Here is a 27637-nt window from a genome sequence, read left to right as displayed (position 1 = left end):
ACTTAGAAATAGGCCCAGAGATCAGGAATTTAATCTGAAACCTGATTCTTTTCTGTTCACAATGAATCGCATACATTTGGAAAGAAAGAGCATTATAGCAACATTCCTATTTAGGTAGTCTCCCTCTTCCAAAAAATAAATGGGGAAAATGGGAGAATTTTAAGGTTATCTTTCCTCCAGATATTCTGGCTGAATCAGTTCAGTTCAGTTCAGTCGCTCAGTCGTGTCCGACTCTTTGCGACCCCATGAATCGCAGCATGCCAGGCCTCCCTGTCCATCATCAACTCCCGGAGTTTACCCAAACTCATGTCCATCGAGTCGGTGATGCCATCCAGCCATCTCATCCTCTGTCGTCCCCTTCTCCTCCTGCCCCCAATCCCTCCCAGCATCAGGGTCCTTTCCAATGAGTCAACTCTTCCCATGAGGTGGCCAAAGTATTGGAGTTTCAGCTTCAGCATCAGTCCTTCCAATGAACACCCAGGACCGATCTCCTTTAGGAGGATTGACTGGTTGGATCTCCTTGCAGTCCAAGGGACTCTCAAGAGTCTTCTCCAACACAACAGTTCAAAAGCATCAATTCTTTGGTGCTCAGCTTTCTTTATAGTCCAACTCTCACATCCATACATGACCACTGGAAAAACCGTAGCCTTGACTAGAATATTTACTTCCAAAGAAATGGCTTCTGTGTTTAACAATATCCACCCCCTAAAAAGGGGCTTCCCTGGTGTCTCAGACAGTAAAGAATCTGCCTGCAATGCAGATGACACGGGTTCGATCCCTGGGTTGGGAAGATCGCCTAGAGGAGGGCATGGCAACCCACTCCAATATCCTTGCTTAGAGAATCCCATGAACAGAGGAGCCTGGCGGGCTACAGTCCATGGGGTCGCAGAGAGTTGGACAAGTCTGAGTGACTGACACTGCTACTACTACCTTCTATAGAAAGAAAGTGAAAAAAGTCGCTCAGTCGTGTCCGACTCTTTGTGACCCCATGGACTGTAGTCCACCAGGATCCTCAGTCCATGTGATTCTCCGGGCAGAATACTGGAGTGGGTTGCCATTTCCTTCTCCAGGAGATCTTCCCAACCCAGGGATCGAACTCAGGTCTCCCGCATTGTAGGCAGACGCTTTACCGTCTGAGCTACCAGGGAAGCCCTTCTATAAAAGGTTCTAATTTTCAGTCTGATAAAGCCTCCCCAATTATTACAGTAGTTCTCCCTTATCTGCAGGGAATACTTCCCAAGACCCCCCAGTGGATGCCTGAAACCATGAATAGTACCAAACTCTGAATATGGTCCCATGATGTTTTTGACTAAGATTTTTCAACCTTACGATGGTATGAAAGCAATAGACATTCATAGAAGCCGGACTTGGGCTTTTGAGTTTGGGCCCTTCCCCATGGACCATCTGTGGTACAGTCCCATCTTCTGATGCTGGGCAGCGGTGGTGCGGCTTCTCCCGTCAGCCACTCCACCTTGAGAGGAAGAAGCCAGCACGCCGACAGACGATGTTTTCCACTTTCAGTACAGCATTCCATCAGTTCCAGGAGGTGTTTAACACCTGATTATAAAATAGTCTTTGTGTTAGATGGTTTTGCTCAACTGTAGGCTCATGTGAAGTTTCTGAACACATTTAAAGTAGGTGCGCTAAGGTGGGATGTCAGTAGTTTAGATGTATTAAGTGCATGTTCAGTATTTTCAACTGATGATGGTTTTATCAGGACATAAGCTGAGGATCTGTACTGTGTTTTTTTCCTGTACATAACTGTGATAAATTTTAATTTATCAGTTAGGCACAGTAAGAGCTTAACAACAATAAGGAATAGTAAAATAGAATGGTTATGATGTTGCCAAACAAAATTTATCTAAAACAGACAGAAAATTTTATTTGAGCCAAATTGAGGATCATAACCTGGGAACAGCCTCTCAGAAAGCTCTGAGAACTGCTCCTCTCATTACACATAAAAGCACAGTTGTATCAGTTTTTGAGACCGAGGGCTGTACATTCTACACAATCCAGATCTACCCATACAAAGCAAACAGTGAGTGATGAGTCATGGTGGCCCCTTACAAGATTAAGAAGGAAGGTTATCTCCTAAGGAGTTATCTTGTTGATGCCAAGAGAATATTGCCTTTTATGGGTGAGCAGGTATTTCTGCCGATGGGGAGTTTTGGTCGATGTGTAAGACAGATACACAGTATATACTAAAGGAGAAGGAGGAGGTCAAAGAACAGAGAAAAAAAAGTTATGTTTACATTTTCCTTGATTTCCCTTAGAATATGAATTTTTATTTCATGAACAATGATGTACTATAGTAAAAGTTATGTGAATGTGGTCTCTCTCAAAATATCTGGCACAAATTTAATGCCTTTTCCAGCATAACAAAGCACTTATGCACTGTGGCTATAACTTCTGCAATTTAAGGTGCGACAGCAAAGCTAGGAGGAATTTCTTTTTCCTTCTTCATAATTTCCTGGGTGGAAGATTCTTTCTGACCATAGATCTTAGCAACCTTAGCATGTGAGTTTTTTCTTTCCTTATTAAGTTGAGAACGTTCACCTTTTCACTTAAAGGAAGCTCTTTACAGCCTCTCTTTGGCATATCTGAGTTGCCAGTGTAACCACTCTTGTGCTTTGGGACCATTACCAAGTAAAATAAGCAAGCATTGTGAACGCAAGCACTGTGGTACCATGCCAGTGACCCCGACCCATAGCTACTGAGTGACTAATGGGCAGGACACGCTGGACAGAGGGTTGACTCACGTCCCATGTGGATGGAGCGGGATGGTGCGAGGATGCCAGAAATGTTCACATGCCAAAAAAAAGCATCTTAGACTTGGCAAAATACAGCCTAGGAGTTTTCCCTTATAAATTCCCTTTTAAATTCTGAAAAAAGTATAAGACACTTTCTTACCTTCTCCTTTAAAAGGGCTACTGGATCTATATAGTCTTTTTGAATGAAAATAAAATTTTTGTTTTGAAAAATATTAAGAATTTTATTACATTTTTGAAAATAACAGTGTTGGTCCTCTAACATCCATAAATCAGGGTTGGAGCTCATGCCGCAATATCTTCAGAGTTCAAATCTCATATGATTCTTGTTATGCTAAGACATCTATTTCCAGATTGGGGCTTTTAAATGTGGCTGTATTGTTCTAAGAGGAAATTGCAAAATTTAGAAAATTAGTTTATTTACGATTGTATTAAAATAGATCTATATGGAAATCCACTGGCGGTCCGATGGTTAGCTCAGTGCTTTCACTGCTTTGGGCCCAGATTCGATGCCTGGTCAAGAAACCAAGGTCCCCCAAGCCCTGCAGCTTGGCCAAAATATATATATATTTATATGATTGTTATATATATTTATATATAAAATATATATATATGCACACATATATATGTATATATGATTGTTACCATTAAGGAAATATTGCAGAAAGCTTGGGGAGATAATATTTTGAAGCTATATTAGGTATCAATCTGCAGATTTACATACTGGAATTATTCTCTTACTTTAATACGTTAAGATTTTTCTCTTATGTTAATACATTATGTTGTATTTTGATAGGTCTTGCTTCTCTTCTCCAGCTCTTTTTAGAGAGAGAACTCCATCCGCTTAGGTCGCGCTGGGTCTCCGCCGCTGTGCAGGCTATCCGTGGCCGCAGCGCGGGGCTGCTCTCTGGCTGGGTGCCGGCGTTTCGCTGCGGGGCGCGGGCGCTCGGGCGCTCGGGCTGCAGGAGCTGGGCGCGTGGGCTCGGCAGCTGTGGCTCCTGGGCTCTGGCGCACAGGCTCAGCAGTCTCCAACTCTTCTCGTTCACACTTTAACAATCTTATGTGTCTTATCTTTTTTTCCAGATTACTCTCTTGGATGCGAAGCGGAGCATGAACATTGGGATATTTCTTAAGCAGTTTAAGAAGTAAGATGTTCGCACACATTTGAAACTTTGGTCACACTTCTGCTGTCAGCATCAGACTCTGGGTGTGAGCTGAAACGCTCCCTAATGAGGGAAGGCGCCCCTCATCCCTTCACATTGTTTTAGGCCCGTGGCTTGAGGAGTCCCCAAGTGTGTGTCACTTTCTGCTGTTTTCCTCCATAAAAGCATAATCTAGTCGCTTGGAGTTCAGGGAGAATTGCCCTGAGGCATCTATTCAAGCCTGACATGTCAGGGAATTTATAAATGCACCTGAGGGGTTGCCCCGTTAGTGGAGGATGGACACGTGAGTCAAAGAGTGGTTAAATTCAGGCGTGCTAGCGTGGAAAAGAGAGGGCTCTGGCTCCAGGAGGTTGACCGAACTGCTTTTCTTCTCCCAAACAAGATGCCCGGTAGCTGTTGGCACTTTCAGCCCCCCTGGCAGGGGGGCTGTTACGATCACTGACACAAAACCACCTGCACTACACGGAGGGAGGGGGTGGAGAGGAGGGTGGAGGTGATTTGTTTTCATTTCTACGGGCTTGTGTTTCTCAGGCCCTCCAGCAACTGTGAAATGGAATCTGATTCTTGTCTTTTCAAGGTCTCCTCCGTCCATCGTGGAAGATATCCATCAAGGAAAGAGCGAACACTATGGATCAGAGACATTGCGAGAATTTCTTAAGCTTTTGCCAGAGTCAGAGGAGGTAAGGAATTTGGGGCATGAGTTTTTGATGTTAAGAGCGATAATAAAAGCTTCATATTTTTTAGGAATGTCAGAACTCACATGGAATGACGCTGTTTTACCCAGAGCCCGAGTTTTCTCTTGTAACAGTAAAAAGTTACCCAGTAGAAAGAGTATGAGTTATGGAGTTAAAGAACCTAGGTTTAAATTGACATTCCTTCCCTTAATTGGGAAAGCGGGCAAGTTTCTTAAGTCCTGTGAACTTTAGTTTCCTCACCTGTAAAATGAGGATAATGAGGCTTACCTCATTGAATTGTGGAGATGATTAAGCCCTTGTTAAGCATCTAACGTGGTACTTGGCACAGGGGAGCTCAATAAATGTTAGTTCCCTTTTCTGTCAACTAAGGTGATCTTTGCCTAGGGTGTACCTGGGGTTGTTTGATAATGCATGTTTTTTTTAAAAAAAGGAAAGACCGACCACTTTTGAATAAAGATGCTCTAAAAACTAAGAGGTAGGTAAATTGTTAATAGATGTTGTATATATTAATTGACTGAAGATGGAGATGGCTATGGTGACAATATAGTACCACAGTATAAGTAAAGTTACTGATTTTGGAGGGACTGAATTAACTGAATCTTTGCATGATTAGGAGCTTGATAGGATAAAAAAAGAGAAAAACAGTTTTGTAGAACCTTCCAAAATTGTGGTACACTTTCTGAATAAGGGACCCTTGGAAAAAATTTAGTAAAAGGCTAAATAAATACGTGTTATTTGAATAGTACAAAGTCTTATAAAGTAAAAAGTGTAAGTTACCCTTTTCCATAGGCTGCTGGTTCCTCCCTCCCTAGTCTCTTTCCTTTTCCCAGACATAATTTATGGAACTTTATTTTAGTGCCATTAATAACCAAAAAAAAAAATGTATTTATGCTTTTTTCTTTTCTGTCAGTGATAACCTCCCAATGCCAAACTGAGGGTCTTAGTGGGTAACTGGATGCTCAGGTATTCTGAGCTGTTCTCTTCACCTCAGCTTTCTGTTCACAAATTAATTGTAATTTTCCAAAGCCAGGATTAGTTAACAGCATTTGTTACTGTTAGTACAGAGTCTTACAGAACTGAGGGTAAAGTATGTTAGTTCACAGTTCACCCTGGATCCTACCTGCTGAACGCTCCTTAATCATTTTTGTGAAGAATAGCATTCCAGAGTCTTTTTCTGTAATGGAACTATATTGCTTTACAGTATTGTGTTTCAGATGTACTCAAGATCTTTTATTAGGATGGATAGTTTTAATGAATTGAGTTTTTAAGAAGATTCGGTCGCTCTGGAAATCTTCTTCCTGCTTGGGCGTTTCTCGCGCCTGCTCCTGAGCAGTTCTCCTGTAATTCCTAACAGAGCTCTGAATTTCCAACTCAGTGGGAGTTAAGCGTGAGGGGAGGCTGCCAGCTTTATGCCACTGAAGAGGGAGGAGGTTAAATATGATTTCCTTAATATCTTCCTTCCTAATTTAAAAATCAGAGGCATTTGAAAATTAAATTTGAAAAATCTTTAAATGCGAAGGCTGTGGAAGACTTAGGGGTCTTCCAAAGAAGCAACTTAGCTGTCCGACCTCTCATGTCTTAAAGAACCCAGTGTTTTGAGTTGTGTGTGGGAATAATTCAGAGGGAAGAGGCGGTTAAGGACGAGGTGACCGAAACCCACCCTGGCACTGCCACGAGGATCCCCAGGCACTCTCACCCGCAGACGATCAGCTGACCCCAGAGACAAGACAGGGTCCCGCTGAAGCCTTAGGGTCCTGCTGAGGCTTTGGGGTCCTGCTGAGGCCTTGGGATCCCGTGGAGGCCTTGGGGTCCCGCTGAGGCCTTGGGGTCCCGCAGGGCCTTCCCAGCCCCGAGACCCGCCGTTCCTCCCCCTGCAGGGTCCCCTCGGTCTGTGTATCTGACAAGTTCGGTCACACTCCCCTCGTTTACATTCCCGCCTCCTGGCCTTTGACAGGCACACCCTCCTCCGGGAGCCGAGCTTCCTGCAGGAACGCCCTGACAGTCCCCGAGGCTGCCCGGCAGCGCTCCCCCAGCCCCTCGCTGGGGGCTGTGTGCCTCCCTGGGGAGGAGCCACCTCCCGCCCGCTGCCCCTGCAGGGACAGGCTCCTTTGCCGTGAGTGCTCTGGGTGGCTCTGGCCACCCCCCGGACCCTGACGTGACGGGGGCGACCCTAGAGCCCCAGGTGGAGGGCGGAGGCTGGAGAAGAGGCCAAGGAGAAGGCAGGGCCGAGTGAAAGAGGCTGAGGACTGTGGCCGAAACACGCTAATTAATGCATCACGGGCGCACGACTGTGCCTTGCTCAGCCCATGGGGTATATCCTGTGCCCGTTTTTAGCTCAGGGAGGGGCCGTGCGCTGACTGCCGGCCCCGTGTTCCCAGCACCAGCCGGGGCCACAGGGAGCGAGTGCTGGGCTCAGCTCTGGCACACAGAAAGTCGCTAAATCATCCCTGTGGTGGCTGGCTGTGTTTTTTTCATTTGATCTGCAGGGTGACATTGTAAGCTTCCTCGGGTAACAGACGAGACCCTGTCTGCTGCCACGGGACTGACGGGCCTGGAGGGCGGGGGGCTTGGCCTGACTCATCTGACCCTGGGCAGCTCCCAAGCCACCCTCGCCACCTCCCTCTGAGGACGGAAGGACAAGGGTTCCCCACCCCCTGGCTGCTCCAGGCCAGCGCCCCAGGCCTGCGTCACCTCCGCTCTCACAGGGAACCGAGGCACCAGTGTGAGTGTCAGCACGCGAACACCGTCAGCAGCAGCTGAGCTGGTGAACGGGACCAGCCGCCAGCTCACCCCCATTCATTCGTTTCCTGGTGTCCTCTGCCCTCCACCACAAAGCTTTTTATCTGGCACGTTTTGTTCATCTTGCCTCAAACTTGTGTTTAAAACTTGTAGAGGGAGTGGTGGTGGTTTAATTGCTAGGTCGTGTCCAATTCCTGGCGACCCCACCAGGCTCCTCTGTCCATGGAATTCTCCAGGCAAGACTGGAATGTGTTACCATTCCCTTCTCCAGGGGATCTTCCTGACCCAGGGATCGAACCTGGGTCCCTGCGTTGCAGGTGGGTTCTTTACCAAAAGAGTTCCCAGGGAAGAGGGAGATGGTAGACCCAGAAATGAAAGCATGTTCCCTGCCTGGGCCCCAAGAGGGGGCTTGACCGGGAGCCATGGGCCGTGGCGGAGCCGGCTCAGCATCAGGGACTTGGGGCTGGAGGCGGCGCTGCTGTCTGTAGCAGCAAGCTGACTTGCCTCTCCTGATGTTTCTGTCACCGCATTCTTACCTTGTTTGTTCACTCTGCTCCTGGGAGAGGAGAAAGCCCTGGGGTCTTCTGTTGGGTGGGTCTGCTGTTGGGTGGGAAACCCTGCTGTTTCACGGCCATGTGAGTGGACTTAGCCGGGATGAAGGAGGCCTGCTCTGTGGAATGCATAAGGCTTAAGGAGCAGGCTCTTTGCTGTTAGGGCAGAAACCAGGCAGAGCCAGGTCATAATGAGAGTCTCTTGGCTCAGCCAAGAAAACGATGCCTAACAACGTTTGATAAATGCTTTTTGATGGTGATGAGAATACACAATAATTACAGGGTTTGTCCACCTCTCTTTTTTACCTCCCTCACTGTGAAGGCACAGTAATCCCTCTTAATGAACATAAATCTCATTTTGAAATGGAATTAAGAACTGTATACATGGCATTTAAATCAAATACTATCTTTAGTATCACTATTCTCTTGAACTCCATAAACACTTTTCACTCATTATATAAGAGAAGGCAGTTAATCATTGTTCATTTACAGTTCAGCACATGTTTAATAGAAATATCTACCGAGTGTACTTAGCATGACCTGGTCTTGTGCTTCAGACAGGAAGCCGTGCTGTGATTCTCAGAAGTTTGGCCCGTGCTACATATGTGGTTTTATAAGACACAGACAACTCCACTCTGCCCCTGCCCATATATGGTGAATCGTGAGGCTCTAGTTCAGGAGGGATCAGAAGTCATCCTGTGGCTTTTTCAGTTCAGAAAGTAGGCACTAGTTTGGGTTTAACTAATGCAGAAGTTCTATCTCTCCTTAAACTTAGTAAGGCTGAAGACAAAAAATTCACTTTGAGGCCCTAAAGGTAGGGGAAATAATGCAGTTCTATAAATGGCTGTTTTCTGCCCATTAGGAAGAAAATGTAGTCTTAAGGCCCAGACTTAATACTGGGGATTCTGAGGTGTGCCTCTGCACTGTTACATTTCGTATTTCAGAAAAAAATTGATGCAGATGCTTCAGTTTGGGGATCTTTGCAAATACTCCCTCCTCCCGGTTTTTGAACTGTTAATTCCTGTTTTTCAAGAGGTTTAAAAATTAGGTTATTATTATGGGCACATAATAATGTGAGATACTGGCACAAACATAATCCAGAGGTAGGAAAGAGAAAGCTTTATAAAGTGTTAGGTGCTTACTGGGAACAGTTAACTACAAGGATAGACTGTCAGCTTTACTGTAGCAGTCTTTTTGTCTGTCTGTTTTTAATTATAGTTGATTTGCACTTCTGTGTTAGTTTCAGATGTACAGCGAAGTGATTCAGAATTATACACATACACACATCTATTCTCTGTCAGACTCTTTTCCCATACAGATTATTACAAACCTCTAGCAATCTCAAGGTGCTACTGACCATGAAGTGTTTCTGTTGGAAAACTCCAGTACAGTGGCCAGGGATGTGTTTGGGGTTGGTCCTGTTTTCTGTGTGGGGAAGGCACAGTTTGAGAACCTTCTGTGCCTCCATCCCTCCTTGTTAGCTGTTATATTCCTATGTCAGAACTCTTTTATTTTTTTCCTTTACCACAGTTGAAGGAATATTTGTGTATTTAATAACTTTTAGTTTAGTTTAACTTTTTACAGGACTAGTACATATTCATTGTGGACATTTTCGGAAATAAAGATGAGCAGCAGATGCAAGTGATACTAACTATGATTCCATCACCTTGTGTAGATGCCTGGTTCATCTTGTTGTGTTTGTAATATGTGCCTGGAGGGCTGGAGCATAGATACTTCTTGTCTTAATTTATAGAAGTGGGATTCTACTGATCCTTACCTGACTCTCTTTCAGAGGGGAAGATCTTGACATCTTTCAGTTGTTTAAGACATTTTCCTCTCTAGCTTCCTGCTGGAAAGCCAGTGTGTGTTCACCTCCACATCCAGTGGTTCCTCCCTATAAAGCTGCTAAACGTGAAGGGGAACGTGACCTCTGAAGGAAGATCTGTGTTAGGCCCCCCAGTCTAAGTATCTTATATCCAAAATACTCAAAATAATAAGACATTTCATTTGTGACTTAGGTTCTGCTATAGTAACTATATATATCAAGCCTCTTCTTTTTTTTCCAGACAGGGATCTCCCCTCCAGCTGATGACTTACTCAACGTTTTCATCCTTGGCCTGATCCTCTTCCTGGCTCCCTTAGTAACCCCCACAGGACTCACTGCAGTGGCTCCGGCTCTCTGGTTTGTGTGGGGCTGTTTATACCCACATGAGCGACACAGCTCTCCTCTCCCTAACTTGATTGTTTGGGTTTTTTCTTTGAAACAACAAACTGGTCGATGACTTTCTTTTCTCTTTTCTTAGGTCTGCATTTTTATTCATTTGAATTTAGCTCTGAAATCCTTATTTTCTGAAAGGAATTCTAAGGTGGAATTTAAAATGATGTTGTATTTCAATCATTGGTCCTTGTTCCTTGACCCCCTTTTGTTTGTCTTTCAGATAAAGAAACTAAAGGCATTCAGTGGAGACGTGGCCAAGCTGTCCCTGGCAGACTCGTTTCTGCACTGCTTAATCCAGGTGCCAAAGTAAGGACCACCCGTCACTGCTCTTGGCAGGGCACGGTTCTTAGGTCTACAGCATCACACGCTACAGCTCTGCTTCTTATTTTTCAGCTATTCCCTGCGGATTGAAGCCATGGTGCTAAAGAAGGAATTTCTGCCTTCTTGTTCTTCTCTATACACAGATATGACGATTCTAAGGAACGCTACAAAAGGTGAGTAAATACATGATGCGTTGTGTAATTTGTTTTTATTAATTTTGGTAGCAGCCTATTTTTTAAAAACTGTTTGGTTGAAAAGTTGTAGATATGGGAAGTTCCATTTCTGATACACTCTAGAAAGGGAAATGACGTGTTACCAAGGATGGTATTTAAGGTTTAGCTCCATTTACTCCCCCCTTTAATTAATTTAATTAGTTGACCAGTCAATTAATTAGCATATTATCCTCCAATAAAAGAAAGTCATTTCATCTCAGAAAGTGAGAGTGTCAGTCGCTCAGTCCTATCTGACTCTTTTGCGACCCCATGGACTGTCGTCCACCAGGCTCCTGTCCATGGAATTCTCCAGGCAAAAATATTAGAGTGGTAGCCATTCCCTTCTCCCGGAGATCTTCCGGACCCAGGGATCGAAACCAGGTCTCCTGCACCGCAGGCAGATTCTTTACCGTCTGAGCCACCAGGGAAGCCCACCTTTCATCTCAGGTTTAGGAGTAAGCCTGTTGGCTGCAGCGTGCTCTTGTTCCTCTCCTGTATTAGCTTTCTGTGTGTGCTGTCTGTTGTGTGTGGTGTGTGTGCAGAGTATGTATGTGTTGCATGTTCTCTCTGTGCTGTATGTTGTGTGTGGTGTGTTCAGTGTGTGTGCAGAGTGTGTATGTGTTGCGTGTTCTCTGTGTGTGTGCTGTCTGTTGTGTGTGGTGTGTTCAGTGTGTGTGCAGAGTGTGTATGTGTTGCGTGTTCTCTGTGTGGTGTGTGTGTATCCCGTGTGTATTGCGCATGCATTGTGCATGTCATGTGTGTACGGAGGCGCGTGCTCACAGCCTGGGCCCCGGCCGCCTGCCCGTCCCCCCAGGCTCTGAGCCTGCGCCCTGCTCTCCGGGAAGCAGGGCTCCTTCCCTCCTGACCCCTCCGCAGCAGTGTCGCCCGCACCCCCAGGTCCCCTCCAGCCACTCGCTCAGGTCTGAGAGGAGCGAGCCGGCGTTCCCGGTCCTTTGAGCAGCTTGCCCCCGTGGAGAGCCTGCTCAGGGGCTCTGATGCCTCCTGCACGGAGCTGGGAGCTCGCTTCCCCGCGGGCGGGCGGGCGGCGTGAATGCTGGCCAGGCCGCCTCCTTCCGGCCCGGAGGCGGACTGGACTCCTGCCTCCCTGCGCTGGGCACCTGGCTCCGGGCCTCGTCTCCTCCTGGTCACTTTCTGCATCTCTCGCGGGGGCGGCGCTGCTTGCTCCTGCTGTTTTCCCTGCGTAGTGACCCTGACCTGTGTCGGCATTAAGGCATATTTTCTTCGGCTCGTTATCTTTTCTTCACTTAGAGAAGAGACTAGGCTTTAAGACGTTTTCTTCTTTCACTGTGGAGGCCTTTTAAAATTTCTTCCTGTACTAAGGCTAACGCAGCAGCTTTGGAAGGACTGTCTGCTCTGTGCAAACAGAGATGGAAGCATGTGTTTTCATACTAAGCAATGCAAATTTGTGGGCACCATGGAAATGTTTTTTATCTGGTTACCCTTTAAAACCTGGCCTTCTTAGATAACACAGTATAGGCAGTGATCCAAGTGTAACTTTTTGAAAGTAATACCAGACATAATGGAGAATATTAACAATATCATAGATGACATTTTATTACCTATATCTACTTTAATTTTAGTAATTAAATTTCTCTCTTTGTCTTTTCAAATACATTAACAAATTTTAATATTGTTTATTTGTCTTGGTGGGTAATACAAAACATTTATGGAAAGATTCTCTGGGTACCTGCCTCTAAGAGTTGGAGCTTTGCAAGTTATTTACATATCATCCCAGCCTGTTTATTTTGTATCTCCTCACAGCTCATCAGTTAAGCAAAATGCTGCTTGCTATTCATTTTCATAGTCCGTAAACACAATCTCAAAGGATATAAAGGAAAAAATAAAGAAATAACTGTTGAGGAGACTATTCCTATTACACAGTATGCTGCTTTTCCTAAGATTTTTGTATTTTCCACTCGTTGAAAATTTTCATTGTTGAAGTATAAGGGACACTTAAGTGTCATCTGTATTTGATTCCCAGTTTAACACCAGGATGGGCATCACCAGTAGCTGTGGTACATTAGATACACCATGCAATGCACTGCTTTGTTTGTGTCAGTCTTTTATACAACTTAGGGTCAGCGTTTGCTTCAGACATACTTAAACCTGGGTGTGGTAGCTGTCTGACGTGTGTCTGAGCGGCAGGCTTCTCTAAGGTACTGTGTGTGCTCTTTCTGACAGAGCTGATGTCCTGTGAGGAATTACATTCCATATTACACTTGGTGCTACAAGCAGGGAATATCATGAATGCTGTAAGTAAAGTTCAAAAAAAATTTTTTAATGTTGCATTTCCGACTTTATTTGTCTGTCTAAAAGTGAGTATATATATTTTTTCTTTTGATTTGTCTTCTTTAGGGAGGGTATGCTGGCAATGCAGTAGGATTTAAACTGTCTTCTTTGCTCAGATTGGCAGACACAAAAGCAAACAAACCTGGGATGAATCTCCTGCACTTTGTTGCACAGGTATGTGGAAGTGATTGACAGAGTGTTCGTGTACCCCTGCTGGAGGTAGTGAAGTCTTTCAGAGGTAGAAGGGGGCATCAGTCAGAAGAGGGCATGGTAGCTGCCAAGAAGTTTCTGTGTGCAGATTCCTTAGTTGAGTGCACCTGGAGTTACCGGGCTGGAGGGACGTGGGCGGTCGGGACTGGGCACAGAGGTGGGTGAAGCCAGGTGATGAAGGATTCACACCCACAGCTGGGGAATTTGGATTTCATGCCTTAGCACTGGTGAGCCAGCGGTGGTTTGTACACATCATCATGGCATGACCAGGGATGTTTTCTTCCTAGGAAAATGAGGCAGCATGGGGATGGGTTGGAGTGGAGAGAGACGAGAGACAGGGGTGCCTCTTGGTGGAAGCTGGCGTTCATCGTTTGGGAGAGTTGAGAAGCCGAGTGATGGCCATGGGATAGAGAGCAGAGGCCTGGGTGTTGAAACATTTCTTTCTAGTGTTGAGTTGACTGGAGTTTTGACCAGTTGTGTGTAAAGAGTGAGGGGTCAGAGCAATGAGAGGATGGATCAGTTCATTTTCTTTGTGAACTAGGGGTGAGGGAGCCTTGCCATCCACACAGAGTTTGGGGTCTGAACCCTGTCCACTACTTGGACACATGTGTGACCCCCAGATAACTAGTTCCAAAGCCAAAGATCAGCCAAGGACAGTTCCCTGTTTGTTGTTAAATTATCTCAAATAATGAATTGTGCGGGCTTGTTTTTCCTGCTGCATCTCCTTGTTTTGACAGCAATCATGTAGACACAGCTTAACCTGGCAGGAAAGCTGTGTTGCAGGCTTAAGTGTGAGCTTCTGAACAGGATGGAAGGGAGAGTTTTGACCTGTCCTTTATTAGCTGTACTTCCTCAGATGAGTTATGTAAGCCTTAAGTTCCTCAGTTTCTTCATCTAATGATGAGGGGCGGGGAGTGATAACCTCAAAACTCGGTAATTGAAGAGGTGGAGGAAGATAATTCCAGACTGTGCTTATTAGCTCAGTGTTCTGAATATAGTAAACTCTCCATAAATAATACACCCTATTATTACTATATTCTTCAGAAGACAGAGGCCATGTGGAACCTGGTACTCACTGAAGAGTCCATTTTCAGGGCATTAAGACCAGAAAACGTGTTCCTCAGCACTGAGATCCCCGTCCCAGGTGCTCTGTGTGGCTTGGTCCCAGCCCCTTGTGGGGAGGTTCCCTGAGTTGCACGTTGCCTCCTTCACCCTTGCCTTCCTTTTGCTCTCTGAACAGGGGAAGGATCCAATCTCCTCCATGGCCCATGCGCCGTCTGATTAAGCTCAGTTTGCAGACTGGTCTAACAGCTGCTGGTGGCTGGGTCACACAGAGGCGTCCTCGCAGGTGTGGTGGTTTTTCGGCAGGATAGATTGGATTCCCTTGGGAGTCGTGGGCCCTGCGAAGCGGCTGCCTCCTTCCACTGAGTTTTCACACGCGTGTGTTGTGTTTCATGTCAGGATCAGTTGCTCCGGGAAGTTAAATGTTTCTTGAGAGTAGGAGATTTCCGGTCAGTCTTACTGAGAATGTCAGACTAAGTGTGTGTCTCTGTGAATTACTTTGACTGTATCAAGCCTTAAAGGGGGACAGTGATTTTAGGGTTCCTTTAAGCCCTGAGAAAAATTTCTCCATATAGTGGATAAAATTCCAGTTTTGTTCCCATAGAGTGAGAGAAAATTCTGTTTTTGTTCCAGGAAGCCCAAAAGAAAGATGCTATGCTTCTAAATTTTTCTGAAAAATTGCTTCATGTTCAGGAGGCTGCCAGGTAATCAAGGAAGAATATGGTGAGACAAACATGGTTGGTTGTTTTTTTCTTAACTACCTTCCTATGAAAACTGATGAATATTTTACAACTTCTGGATTCAGGTTTGAACTTTCAAAAGTTTTGCCTAGTTGAACTTTCAGACCTTTCTTTCATTTGCTTATAGAGGTGTGTGTGCACCTTTGGAATTAGAGGGGTTTTGAAAATTTAATCTTTATTTTTAATCTAAAAAAACCCTGTTGCAGTTTATTATAATGAATATCATCAGTGTAAAAATGTATGTATATGGATTAAGAACTTCAAATACCTCCACACCCAAAAGACAGGGCTGAAAGAACATAGCACTTGGAGATGGGATACATCAGTCAAGCTCTCAGGGCCCTACCCCCCTGATTCTTTTCGAATCTAACATGGTACGTTTACTTTCTATTGCATTAAAAGAAGTTGGAACCATATCAAGGGCTGTGAAAGGATTTTGTTTTAAATTAGTCACTCAGCTTTATAGAGAAAGTATCTAACAAACATAACACTCTATTTACATCCCTATTCTTTGCTTCTTATCCTCATATAGATGTGTATTTTAATGTAGCTATAATCTGTGTATCCATTCTGAGTCCTGTGCTTTTAAATTTACAATACATACCCACATGTGTAAATGTTAAATGGTGGTAATGTCCCATAGCCAGCTTTTTAAGGAAAAAGGTCCTGATGTGTAGCTACTGCTGATTACCATGGTATAAATACTGCCGCCATGGCTGACCTCAAGTTCCCAAGTGGCACCATCGATTACGGAGCTGGGGAAAGATACCCATAGCCACAGCCGTGTCCCATGAGCAGACGCCAGCAGTCACCTCACGTATCAACCCAGTGCATGTCATCTGCTGGTTATCTGAGGGACTCTATCCATTTGGGACAGCTGTGAACCAGATGCATAAACAGTCAAACAGAGCTTTTCCAGCCCCGCCCACCACTGGCCCGCATCTCAGGATACTGCCTGAGAATGTCTAACCACGGATGATGTCTTTCCCAAAGTGATAGGGTCGGTCCTAAGTGTGAACAGTTGATATAGTTCATAGTTACAGATCACCAGAGTATTCCTCCCACAGAATGGGCATCTGCTAAGATGTAAACTGTTTTCACTTTTGAATTACTAAAAGAAGTTTGCGTGGAAATATTTTTTCCTCCCTCTAGTACAGAAATGTTTCTAAGAGATACACATAGAAATAACGGTTCCATTTCTGGTCAGAGTTAGATGGGGAAGGTTAGCTAGATATTGTCTTAGGAAAAACTTAACTAAGGTTTATTTGAACTGGAAAGTGAAGTACGCATAGGACAAAGGCGGGTGCCAGTGACCAGTGGAGGTGGAAAATTACTGTGTAAAGAAAAGTTAGAATTGACAATGGAAGCTTGAAAGGATCTTGATCTATGAATGTGCTAATTGAATTCCTCCTGGACTTAGGTATCACCTGTTCACTTTACCAGGTGACACGAACATCATTCATGCTCTATTAATCTCAGTGTGACATTTATAACAAAAGCCTTGCCAGTAACCCCACCATTTCTCTGCAGAACTCTTAGCTGTGTGTCCCTTCTCTCTAAGACCCAGAGGACTGACTCTGGTTGCTTGTGGCGGGCAGCATGCCGTCTGTTCAGCGTCTCTGCATCCCCGTTAGCGTCCTGGTTATCAGCATGTGCCGCCACCTTGCTTTTCATGGGTTAGGGCTTTTGTATTTGCATTTTTGTGACCAGAGGAAAGTATAAGTAAGTGAGTCCTGCTGGACACTAATGCTGATGGCATAAAGCTGTTGAGACCTAGTTTATGAAAAGCTTCGCAAGTCCTGTGCTTTTGGTTATCTCTCCAGCAGGAACAAAATTACAGCCTGCTCTCTTTGAACCATTATGTGTCTTTAGGCAAGAATCGCCTTAGAAAAACATAGGAGGAAACTATAAAGGTAGAGGGTAGTAAAGGTAATTGCGGCAGCCCTCCCCTCTATTTCCAGGTCCCGTTTGATATCCCTGGGGTGACCGCCCCCTCAACCCTGGTGCCAGCTGCCCACTCTCTCCTTTGTTCTTTCAGATTATCTCTGGACAACACGGAGGTGGAGCTGCACTCGCTCTTTGTCAGGACGAAGACTCTCAAGGAGAACATCCAGCGGGATCGAGAGCTGTGTCAGCAGATGGAAGATTTCCTTCAGGTGAGTGATTCGAGTCAGTCCCTCTGATCTCCTCCTCAGTGGCCCTGTGAGGCCACTTACGTTTGCAGGGCTGTGTTTGTGGAAGCAGCAGGTTCCCATTCATGTTTTCCCCCCTAAGCCAGTCAAAGGAACTTGATATTTCAGCGGCCAGTCTTTAAGGGGGCGTCCCCAGTGGCTCAGCAGTAAAGCATCTGCCTGCAATGCAGGAGACACAGAAGACCCAGGTTTGATCCCTCAGTCAGGAAGATCCCCTGGAGAAGGAAATGGCAACCCACTCCAGTATTCTTGCCTGGAAAATTCCATGGACAGAGGAGCCTGGGCGGCTACAGTCCATGGAGTTGCTAAGAGTTGGACACGACTGAGCAACTGAGCATGCATCCTTTGCTGGATTGGTTTTCCAGCAGAGGATGTGGAATATGTCTGACCCTGAGCCCTCGGTTAGAGATGGGGTCTCTGTTTATTTCTGCTTGGTCTGCAGGATGGCACCCACTCCCACATGGACTGGGATCACTTATGCTTATGCTTGGCGGCTGCTGCCTGGAACTCAGGTTTTGGTTCAAAAGCTCAGTTCTGGAGTTTCTGCCTCCCAGTTAAACTTCTGGATGCCAGAATGAGGTTCTCGTTGAAGACACCTGAGCACTTGGGCTGTTCTTCCTTCAGCTGTTTCTGTGGAAGAAACAAGCTCCGTTTTGGCGTGTTTTATAGGGAGGCAGGAAAGCACACTGGAGCCAGTGCCTCCTGCCACCCCGATCCATCGGCCCACAGGGTGTGGTGGGAGCTGCCCCGAGTAGCATCAACAGAACCCAGCAGAGTGGACCTGTTTGTGACAGCTCATCATGACTCACTAATCACATAGTCTGACATACTTCTTTTATCTTCCTTATTAAAAAAAAAAAAAAAGTGGCACCTCTTCATGCTTTCAGTCTTCAGGAAATGGCGTGCTACTCAATTTGCCTTTGCCAAACGGATCTTGAAAGCTCGGCGTCAGGGCTTTGAGGCTTATGAGCCGGAATGCGTGAGGCAGGGCTGCCCTGGGAGGTGGGAAAGGGACCGTGTGCTTGAAGATCAGACCAAGGTCAGCTGCAGCCTCCCTTAGTTTCCTTGAAATGAAGCCACATCAGACGCTGTGAGCTGCAGCTCCCGTCAGTGACCACCTGATTCTGTTTGGCTGTGCTGGGAGTTTGTTTTTATTATTAAACACGTATTCTGTATTTTCTTTCAAACATCACTGAACTTTAATTTTCCCTTAAAAGTGCACAGATTTTCTTCTCTGAGACAACTAAGTAGACATTATCACAGAATCACATGAACAGGAGCTAGGAAAACACTCAGCAATAAATAAGTCTGTTCAGACAAATGGAACAATCCAGGAATGTGAGGAGGCCTGCCACATGTTGAGAGGAGCATTCTGGAGGCTTGTCTCTCAGTTCTTATATGAGATGTTAATTTCTTCTGTGAAATGGCAGCACAGGAAAGCTTACGATGCAGAGTCGCACACCCACACAGCTGCTGAGAGGCAGTCTTCTTTTCACTCTAAACTCATCTTCCTGGTACTCATTTTTATCTATGTAAGTAGAATATTCCAAACAGCTACTTATTTTTCCCAAGTTTACTTTCTTTTTAAATAGGGGAAATACAATTTTTAATGTAGGTTAGGGTCAGGCCACAGAAGGCCTTGAATGCCAGTCTGAAAACTTTGCTCTCTAAGCCAGGTGGGGAACGATTGAAGGGTTTTTTAAAAAATCATTTATTTATTTATCATTTTGGCAGTGCTGGGTGTTCATTGCTGCTCCGGCTTTTTCTCCAGTTGCAGTGTGTGGGCTTTTCACCTCGTGTCTGCTCTTGTTGCAGAGCACGGGCTCTGGGACGGGCGGGCTCCCCTGTTTACAGCTCCTGGGCTCTGGAGCATAGGCTGGATAGTTGTGGCAGATGGGCTTAGTTGCTTCACGGCATATGGGATCTTCCTGGAACAGGGATCGAACCCGTGTCTCCTGCATTGGCAGGCAGACCTTTACTACTGAGCCACCAGGGAAGCCCCATTGAAGGTTTTTGAGTAGAAAAATGATCTACTATTTGCAGATCTGTTTCACATTTTGACCCTTTGGGTGAGAAGTATCGAGTGCGCTGGGGTGGACTTGACACTCCATAGCAGACAAGTTTGAGTTGAAAAGTTGGATTGGCTACCACAACTACCGATCTGTCCTTCACGCTTTGCCAGCGTTGCTTTGAACTTTTTCATCTGTGGCCCCAACCATGAGGGAAGAGTTCAGAAACTAGCTCTTGGCCAGTGACTCCAAGCATGGTGACTTCAGGCTCAGTTCAGAATGCGTCACCCTCCAAGTCCTGGGCGGCCCGCAAGCGTCCAGGCACTCTGCCGTCCCCACAGGATCTGACGATGAGATATCCCAGGTAGAGTAAGCTCCCATGAAGGTTCCTGTCAAAGGCTTGTTTTTCTGCAGTTGAGCTGTTCTTGGCTAGGATCCATCTTTCCCCCTGTGCAAGAACGACAGGCAGAGATTTATCCTTCCATTAATACCCTTCCCTCCATGAAGAAAAACACAGCATGAACGCACACACTGCCTCGGGCTACTGACTCAGATGGTTACTTTCTCTGGCATTTGGTTTCCTAAATAGTTTTGGTTTCCTACTACCTCTCGAAGGCATTTGGTGTGAGAATAGGGCTTTGAAAGGGGATGGTGTGTGGAGTGGATAGGAAGGAGCTCATCTTCTTAAACTTTCTCTTTCTCTTGAGATTCTCCTTTGTGTTCCGCATGTGAGCCCAGTGGCCGGGGGGCGGGCAGCCCACAGCATCACCATTGCCCAGGCCTGGCCCCCTACCCAGAAGAAGTTTCTCAGATATCAGTTTGGCCAAAAAGTCTGTTCAGGGAAAAAAACTTAATAGAAAAACCGGAACAAACTTTTTGGCCAGCCCAATTAAAGTGTGATTTCATGCAACCCCATTGCATGCCTTCTTCATAAAATCCTTGTTTCCCAGTGAAAAAGAAAGCACATGAGGCTTCAGTGTGAGCCTAACAGCGCTCATTTAGGGTTAGGTTTAAACCCTTCCAAACTGTGAACAAGACAACTGGTCAACACGAGAGACTTCTGGGGCCCTGAAGTGGACCCGTGACCAGTGTGTGACGCAGTCTTGAGGGCAGGAAGAACAGGGGCAGACGGGGCTTTCTTTGATGATGCCGCCTCGGTGCCGGTGCCGTGTGCCCAGTGACATTACGGGGGGACACTGCGTTGGCGACAGCCTCCAGATTAACGCTCCTCAGCTCCTCTGGCTCCCCTCGCACAGGGGTCCACCTTGCTCCCCGGAGTTTTGTTTGGGGTGACTTACTCCCCTGTCGGCTCTGGGGGTCCTGCTGTGAGATCTGAGACGGAGCCCCGGGCCCCTGGCGGCTGCCGAGCGCTCACCTCCACGTCTGCCATCTGTCCTTCCCCCGCAGTTTGCCCTGGAAAAGCTGGCCGAGCTGGAGCGGCGGAAGCGAGAGCTCCAGGTCGAGGCCCACACCCTCATCGACTTCTTCTGCGAAGACAAGGACACCGTGAAGCTAGACGAGTGCCTGCAGATATTCAGGGACTTCTGCGTCAGGTTCAACAGAGCGGTGAAGGTACGGCTCGGGGCAGCTCCGCGCTGTCTGAGTTGTCTGGATTTCTGCCTCTCCTCTGCCCAGCCTGGCCCTGCCTGTGGCCGAAAGGGGCCTCGGTGGCCTCACAGCATCAGGAAGGTCTGGCCCCGGGGGCGCTGCCTGGCTGTCCCAAGGATTCCGGGCAGGCTCTGCCCTCTCAGCCCCGAGCCTTCCCCTATTGGCAAGCCTAACGTGTGCTGCTCATTCCAGTGCTCGCTCTGATGCTCTAAAAGCGTTTTGTTCGTCAGGCTTGTTTAGGATGGCAGTCACGCTATTAAGGCATCTCTTTGAAGATCCTTCTCTCTTTCCAGGAAACACTTTCCTCCTTCAGGGGAACCTTTCTCGCAGTGGGGTGACCGGAAGGCCCCTTTGCCCCTCTTTTGAGCTCTGTAGCCATTGTCAGGGGTCGGCATCCAGGGAACCAGGCTGTCCGTGGCCAGAGCAGGCTTCAGAATGCCCAGAGACTGAGGGGGCGGCTGCTGTCTGCACACAACCGCTGCAGCCTTGCCCATCAGCCTCCCATTCATAATCTCTGAGTTCATGCAGAATCCAGAAAACTCTTTGGGTTTGACTTTGCACATAAAACTTTCATCTGCCAACTAAAAACAGAATAACAGCCCACCAATTCAGGTGTTGATAAGGAACCAAATACCCCTGTGTGCCGCTTTCCCTCAATACTAAGCGCACGTTTGTCCACAGCTGACTTTCTTTGAGGGGCTGCTCACTGTCTCTGCAGCCCCAAATGAGTAGCTCAGAGTGACTGGAGTTCTCAAACCGCCTTTCTCTGTCTGCTGAAAAGGAGGCTGAGCCTGTGGCCACGTTTCCACTCCTCTGTCCAAGCAGTGAGGTCAGCAGGGGAGGTGCTGGTGGGGTGGTACTGGCCAAACTGGCCCTGAGACCTTCACTCCCAGTCGGAGTTCTCCACGCTTGTGAGGCTGCCTGGGTGACGCTCTCAACCCAGCTGTCCTGAGAGCCAGGAGCTGGCCCTGTGCGCTCCGCAGGCAGCCCTGAAAGAAGACCTGGGGACCTTGGGGAGGCTGAGGCTGCAGGAGGGGCCCAGAGTCCCCAGTGGTCAGAGCCAGAGGCTCACAGAAACTTGGAAGGGAAAGTACACCACTTGGAAGGGAAAGTCCACTGTTTGCGGAAATTGATTTTCAAGTAAAAAGCACTAACGATAACAGATTTGGGTTGTGGGCTCCTCACATTTACGTGGCACGAGTATATTTAAGGTGCCGGCAGTAAACTGTGTTTGGTGTGTGCATTTGTTCTGTTCGGTTTTGTTGGGGGAGGGCTGGCTCCTTGGGGCAGGGTGAAAGGCAGAACGGTTGATAAAGCAGATCCTCTTCTCTGATTGTGGGAAGTGTGTAGGGCACACGGGACAGAGCCTCTGTGGCATTTCTGGTGTTTACCAGGGAGCATTCAGAGATCATAGGCATCTCTTAATATCCTGAGTCTGCATTTCTGCATCCAAATCCCTAAGTAGAATGTGTGCACATGAGTGTGTATGTGTAGATATATGTGTATATGTAGGTATGTGTACAACACTGATTCAGACTCCTTTTAATACCCGTAGTATTTTTCTCTCTGTTCCTAAATGGTACTCCTGGAAGTCCCTTCTGTTTCACCCTACTTAGAAACCAAGTTGCATTTCCTGGGAGTTGAGGTCATGGACACGTGTGCAGTCACAGCCCACACTGAGCACAGTGTCTCGACTGGAAGTTGGGCCCCAGGTTCCGATGACCACCTTAGGGAGATGGTTGGGGTCAGGCCTGGTGTGTCCCAGTCATGCCCACGCAGCTTGAGGAGAACAGAGGCCTCCAGGCTCCTGGCACGTGCACCTGCAAACACAGGCCGTGTCCCTCAGTGAGTGAAGCCCGTGACTCAGGGCTCTCCTACAGCCAGTGTCTCTCGCTGGGGTGTTTGGATAGCTAGCTCTGGAACTGCACTCAGTCGCCGCGTCTCATGCATCTTCCCGCCTCTCCACCCTGCCTTCAGGACAACCACGAACGCCAGGTGCAGGAGCTGAGGCAGCGGCAGCGGCTCAAGGAGCTGGAGCAGAAGCGGCGATCCTGGACGGCGGGGGAGTTTGGATTCGGCCGGAGCAGCAGTGAGAACGATGTGGAGCTGTTGACCAAGCGGGGCGCGGAGGACCTGCCCCCGTTTCTCTGCTGCAGGCCCCCCACCACCCGCCGCTCCCGCCTCTCCCTGGACACCATGGCTGACCGGGAGCTGCTGAACTTCCTGGAGAGCTCCATGGGCAGTCCCGAGAAACTCAAGCCCAGCAACTCATCCCAGGGCTGCCTCTGGCAGGTCCCGCCCGACGGAGCCTGCAGGGAACCTGGAGAACCGAGGGGCCAGGACTCCAGCCTAGCACACAGACCTCGGGTCTTGGAGGGCCAGGAGGAAGCCCCCCACCCCACCACGGCTTGGCCGAGCTGGCTCCCTGCAGCCCACCCTGAGGATCCCACCTGCGCTCTGCGCCGCCCTCGGCGCAGTGGGGTCAACACCCTCCGAAAGAGGAGCAGTGCGCCGGTGGGCATGGATCCTGTGAGGTCCTCACCCCCACTCTCACCGTTGGCTCTAGGGATTAGGGAGCATGAGCTGGTGACCGGGCTGGCCCAGTTCGACCTCCAGGCTCCCAAGGGCCCGGAGGAGCTGGCCGGGCTGACTGGAAGGACTGCAGCCCAATGGAGCTGGTGTCCGTGAGGGGTGAGAGCCCACAGTCCCTGGGCGCCCCCAATAGCAGCCCGACGCCTGTGGGCAGAGGTGCCCAAGTGGGTCCCGGCCAGGAACCTGTCCCCCAGGATGGCGGTGCTGCCCCTTATGAGCCCAGAGGCACAGCTGCACTCTCTGAGGGGAGCAGCGACCCTGAGCGCCAAGATCCTGGCCCTCTGTTCTGCATCTCCGACACCAACGACTGCTCGCTGACCCTGGACTGCTCTGAGGGAGCCAACTCCAGACCCTTAGAGGGGGACCCGGGTGAGGCAGGCGATGGGGAGGGCTCCGTGTCCCCCGGGGCCTGGGAGATGGGCGGCAGTCAGGCCTCCTCCAACCCCATCTGCAGCCCGACTGCGGAGGCTCCTGCTGCTGCCTCCACCCCCGGCTCGGGCTCCGTCACAGAGAGGAGCGAGCTGGAGAGCTGCAAGGGCGGCCCGCCCAGGGACAGGCCGGCCAGAGGGAGGGAGGCGCCGGCCCTCAGGAGGAGCTCCCCCAGAGAGGCTCCGCCGTTGGCGGGGCCGTCCCGGGCCGGGGCCGCCCGGCGGAGCGCAGGGCCAGCAGGGCCCGTGCGGCCGGCGGGGCCCGTGCGGCCGGTGAGGACGCTGACCGGCTGCGAGAACGAGAGCATGCGCAGGGTCGTGCCTATCTCGCGCGCCGGCCGCGCGCCCCCGGCCCCCAAGGGCAGCCCCCGCGAGGCCCCCAGTGGGCCCGACCCACCCCCGCCCCTGGCTCGCCGCAGCTCCATGCGGGGGACCTCGGACGCGTCGCCAGCGAGGCCCGCGACGGCGGCGGCCCGGCCCGGGAGGGAGCCCCCCTCTCTGCTTCGGAGCTCCTTCAGGAAGCCCAGCGCCAAGCCTCTGCGCAACGTGCCGCGGCCGAAGCCCGAGGAGGACAAGGCGTGCCGCTCCAGCGCCCAGGGCCCCGACGGCCCCGGAGATCCGCCCTGCGCCCCGCCGGCCGCCAGCGTGCCCCGGGGCCCGGCCGCGGTCCCCAGCTTCGCTCGCAACACGGTCGCCTCCTCGTCTCGAAGCCAGAGGCTCGACTCTCCCGCTCTGGCCAGAGCCCCCGGCCTTACGCGGACCATGTCTCAGCGGCAGCTGAGAGTGAAGGGCGGCCCCGAGGACAGCGCCCCCAAGGACAGCGGCGCCCTCCGGCGGGCCGGCAGCGCCCGTACCCTGCGGAAGGGGTCCGAGTGCGCCGAGGGCCCCAGGGCCGGCGCGGAGACCCCGCCGAAGGGCCGCGGGGCAGGCGAAAGGGCCTCCCTCCGGCTGAAGGAGGCCAATCGCGCGGCGCTGGGGAAGGGGCTTCATCCCTTACGTAAGTGAGGGGCATCCGCCCTCCCAGCTTGCCTTTTGGGGCTCGGATGGTGAGGACTGACTTGTGCGAAAGGCGACCCTAAATGTCTGTTCCACATAGAGCCCCCCGCTGGGGCTACCTGCCAGTGCCCCCGAAGGTGTAGCCTGCTGGACCCACATCCCCGCTGGACCATCGGCTCCGCATCGGCCCGGGAGGTGGACCTGCTGAGCCCCGTCCTCCAAACACAGAGACCGGTGGACGACTCAGACAAGGTCGTTGTCTGACTCAACATCATCTGATGTTCTTAGGTGACGAGTAACAAGATTTCCGGGCCAGTTTTTATATAGCGGTGACATTTTTTACTATTATAAAAATTAAACGTTGTTTTGGTTGGTTCCTTTCACAGAGTGAAATGCCTCCCAGGGGAAAAATGATGAAGGTATTTTTTATCTTCCTAGTTCCCTGGCCTCAGGGTTCCACCTGCCCATGCTGTGCATTGCTGGCAACTGGACTTCCGCCACAAAGCCTTTGGGTGTCCTGTGGTTGGCACCGTCTTCCTGAAGACTGTTCCTTGCTCATCTCCACCTGCTACCTTTGGTGAGGTGAACAGAAGGGAAAGTGAAACTGGTGGACAGAAATCTGGTGCTCCCCGTGTGTTGGGACTGTGGGGCAAGCCTCCCCTGTAGATGGGTGGCCACCCCTGGGAGAATGCTGGAGCTTCCAGAATTTAGGGGTGCCATATTTTGATGGAAGGTCGTCAGGACTGTTCAGCTGAGCGCATCTTTCCCGTTCTGTTTTCTCATTTGAGTATTTGTTGTAAAACTGAGTGAAGGCTGCTATGACTTGTGTTCACTCTAGTTCCTCTAGGGAGGAATAAACCCAGACTTTCTCCTTTGCTAATGTGACCTGGAGCCTGGAGAGAAAGATTCACTTTCTCTCTCCATGATATTTTTAAATGTTGATGTCTGTTCTTTGGTACAGTGGTTTTAAATCCTGAGAAAAACCAGGTCAAGTTTTAAAAACCAGACCAAAATTGAAATTGCTTTAAGAAGACTTTATACTATCAGGAAAATTTTGAAGAAAAAAAAAGTAAGGCTTCATTCAAAAGAGAAAAACATACTACTCGGTTCCAATTTCACTGTTTCCGTCCCAACTAGCTAATTGGGAAGTGGGGGAATTCTTGAAACATTTTTGTTATTTAAAAACTGCCCTTTCTCCCATTTTTTCACTTTTGATCACTAATTAGTGAAACTTTGTTTTAGATCTGACAGCGGGAGGTGGGTTTTGGCAAATATAGTAATGTATTCCTGGTGAATCCATACGGTTGATGTTACAGTCTCCCTGCTGTAGAATGTTGCCTTCCGTCCAAATCGATTAGAAACTCTGAGCTTCCATGAGTCAGCTAAACTGAAAAGGAAAACAAGGCACCTGACCACAAAACCTTTTGTAAAAATAGCCCAGAGTAGTATTTCCAGGGCTCCACAAAGATGGTTGTGAGAATCCTGAGCCATTTTTCGTCATCTCAAAAGCCTTTAAAAAAAATCATGTATTTAACCATGCAGACAAACCTGTGTGAAACCTAGGGCCTGTGAAAGAGGTCAAAATTTGTGGGTTTGTGGGTAGTGTCAGGGTTGTGGCCCCTTGGGGAACCCTGGAAAGCAGGGTCCAAATCCCTGTTCCCTCACTGATGCAGTGAGGCTTTGGCAAGTCACTCCCTCTCCTTAAGCCTCTGTTTCCCAGCCTGCATAAGTGGGGGTATGGCCTCTGCTGTGGTCTTCAAGGGTTCTGCCAACTCCCAGAGTTCAAGTCATCGTGAACAGCCAAGAACCCATCTCTGCCCTGGGATCAGCTTCTAGAACTAAACTCCGGCATTTCCACAGTGGAGGTCTCACATAAAGCCTCGCTCAGAAGAAAGCACCTTCAGAATGAGTTGTTGCTTTGAAATCTATTAAGCTGAGTTTCCTGAGAAGTGGTGTTTTGCTTAGCCCTGTGGACCACTTGTATGCATCTGTGTGAGCAGGTGATCATTCTATTACCTTTTATTGGTAGTAAGCTTGGAAAAATAATTTAAATATATAATGCAGAAATGTAAATAGTTTTATATATAAATTTTAAGATGAACTGAATGTATTTAAAGGTCCATTTATATGTTTGTTCTTTTATGTAATGTGTAGTTTAATAAAGTTCATGTTTATGAGATTTGTGTTTTCTCTTCAATTGCTTCTGTGGATGTGGGCATGTGACCCTGGTAAGAGAGTGCATCATATCCTGTACAGAGAGAAGGGTGGAGATGGGGTGGACAGGAGGTGCCAGAAGGTTGGGATAGAGCAGCCAAAAGTCTCCAGAGCCAAAATCAGCTGTTGATGTGTGTCTTCTTAATAGCATAGAACCTGCATTTAACTGCGCGGGCCCCGGGAGGGGGCCTTGCGCCACACCTGGGATGCAGGCATCCATCTGATATGCAGGCCACGCATGGAATGTTCAGCACCTCATGCACACTTGCGTTATTCCATGTTGTGGGCCAACCTTTGCGCAATCTCCACGGGGCCGGCAAGTCTGGATCTGCTCCTGTGCGCTCGCGTGTGTTCTGGCTCAGGACGCTGTTGGGAAATCGCAGCTCACCTCTGTGGCTGCCTCAGGAATGAGTAGAGAGGGAGGGAGGCGTGCTTTTATTTGAAATGCAGGATTGGTTTGAAAAGAAAGGGGGATTGTGTGTAAGATGAGACTCATACCTTGGGATTTCCTATCAAGTTTTAGTCCTAGCTGCTCTCCCAATTTAGCTGACGGGTTAGAGGAAGATCCTGGGGTCAGACAGCAATGGATGAGAGAGCAGATTACATCCT

General features: G+C 48.6%; 1 protein-coding gene across 1 annotated transcript in view; it reads left to right on the top strand.

The window, feature by feature from the left end:
* FHDC1 (FH2 domain containing 1) overlaps positions 1 to 26993 on the top strand; it is a 39972-nt gene extending 12979 nt beyond the window's left edge. Inside the window, 11 exon segments of the mRNA XM_070474739.1 lie at positions 3852 to 3913; positions 4509 to 4611; positions 10355 to 10440; positions 10528 to 10628; positions 12870 to 12940; positions 13044 to 13151; positions 14883 to 14953; positions 17028 to 17145; positions 20598 to 20762; positions 22776 to 23448; positions 23451 to 26993. Of these exon segments, the coding sequence (XP_070330840.1) occupies positions 3852 to 3913; positions 4509 to 4611; positions 10355 to 10440; positions 10528 to 10628; positions 12870 to 12940; positions 13044 to 13151; positions 14883 to 14953; positions 17028 to 17145; positions 20598 to 20762; positions 22776 to 23448; positions 23451 to 24823 (2931 nt within the window). The 3' untranslated portion in view covers positions 24824 to 26993.
* Positions 26994 to 27637: the final 644 nt, after the last annotated feature.

This window comes from Odocoileus virginianus, chromosome 12 (genome assembly GCF_023699985.2).
Source record: "Odocoileus virginianus isolate 20LAN1187 ecotype Illinois chromosome 12, Ovbor_1.2, whole genome shotgun sequence".
Taxonomy (NCBI): Eukaryota; Metazoa; Chordata; class Mammalia; order Artiodactyla; family Cervidae; genus Odocoileus; species Odocoileus virginianus.
This window is presented reverse-complemented; position numbering and strand designations above follow the sequence as displayed.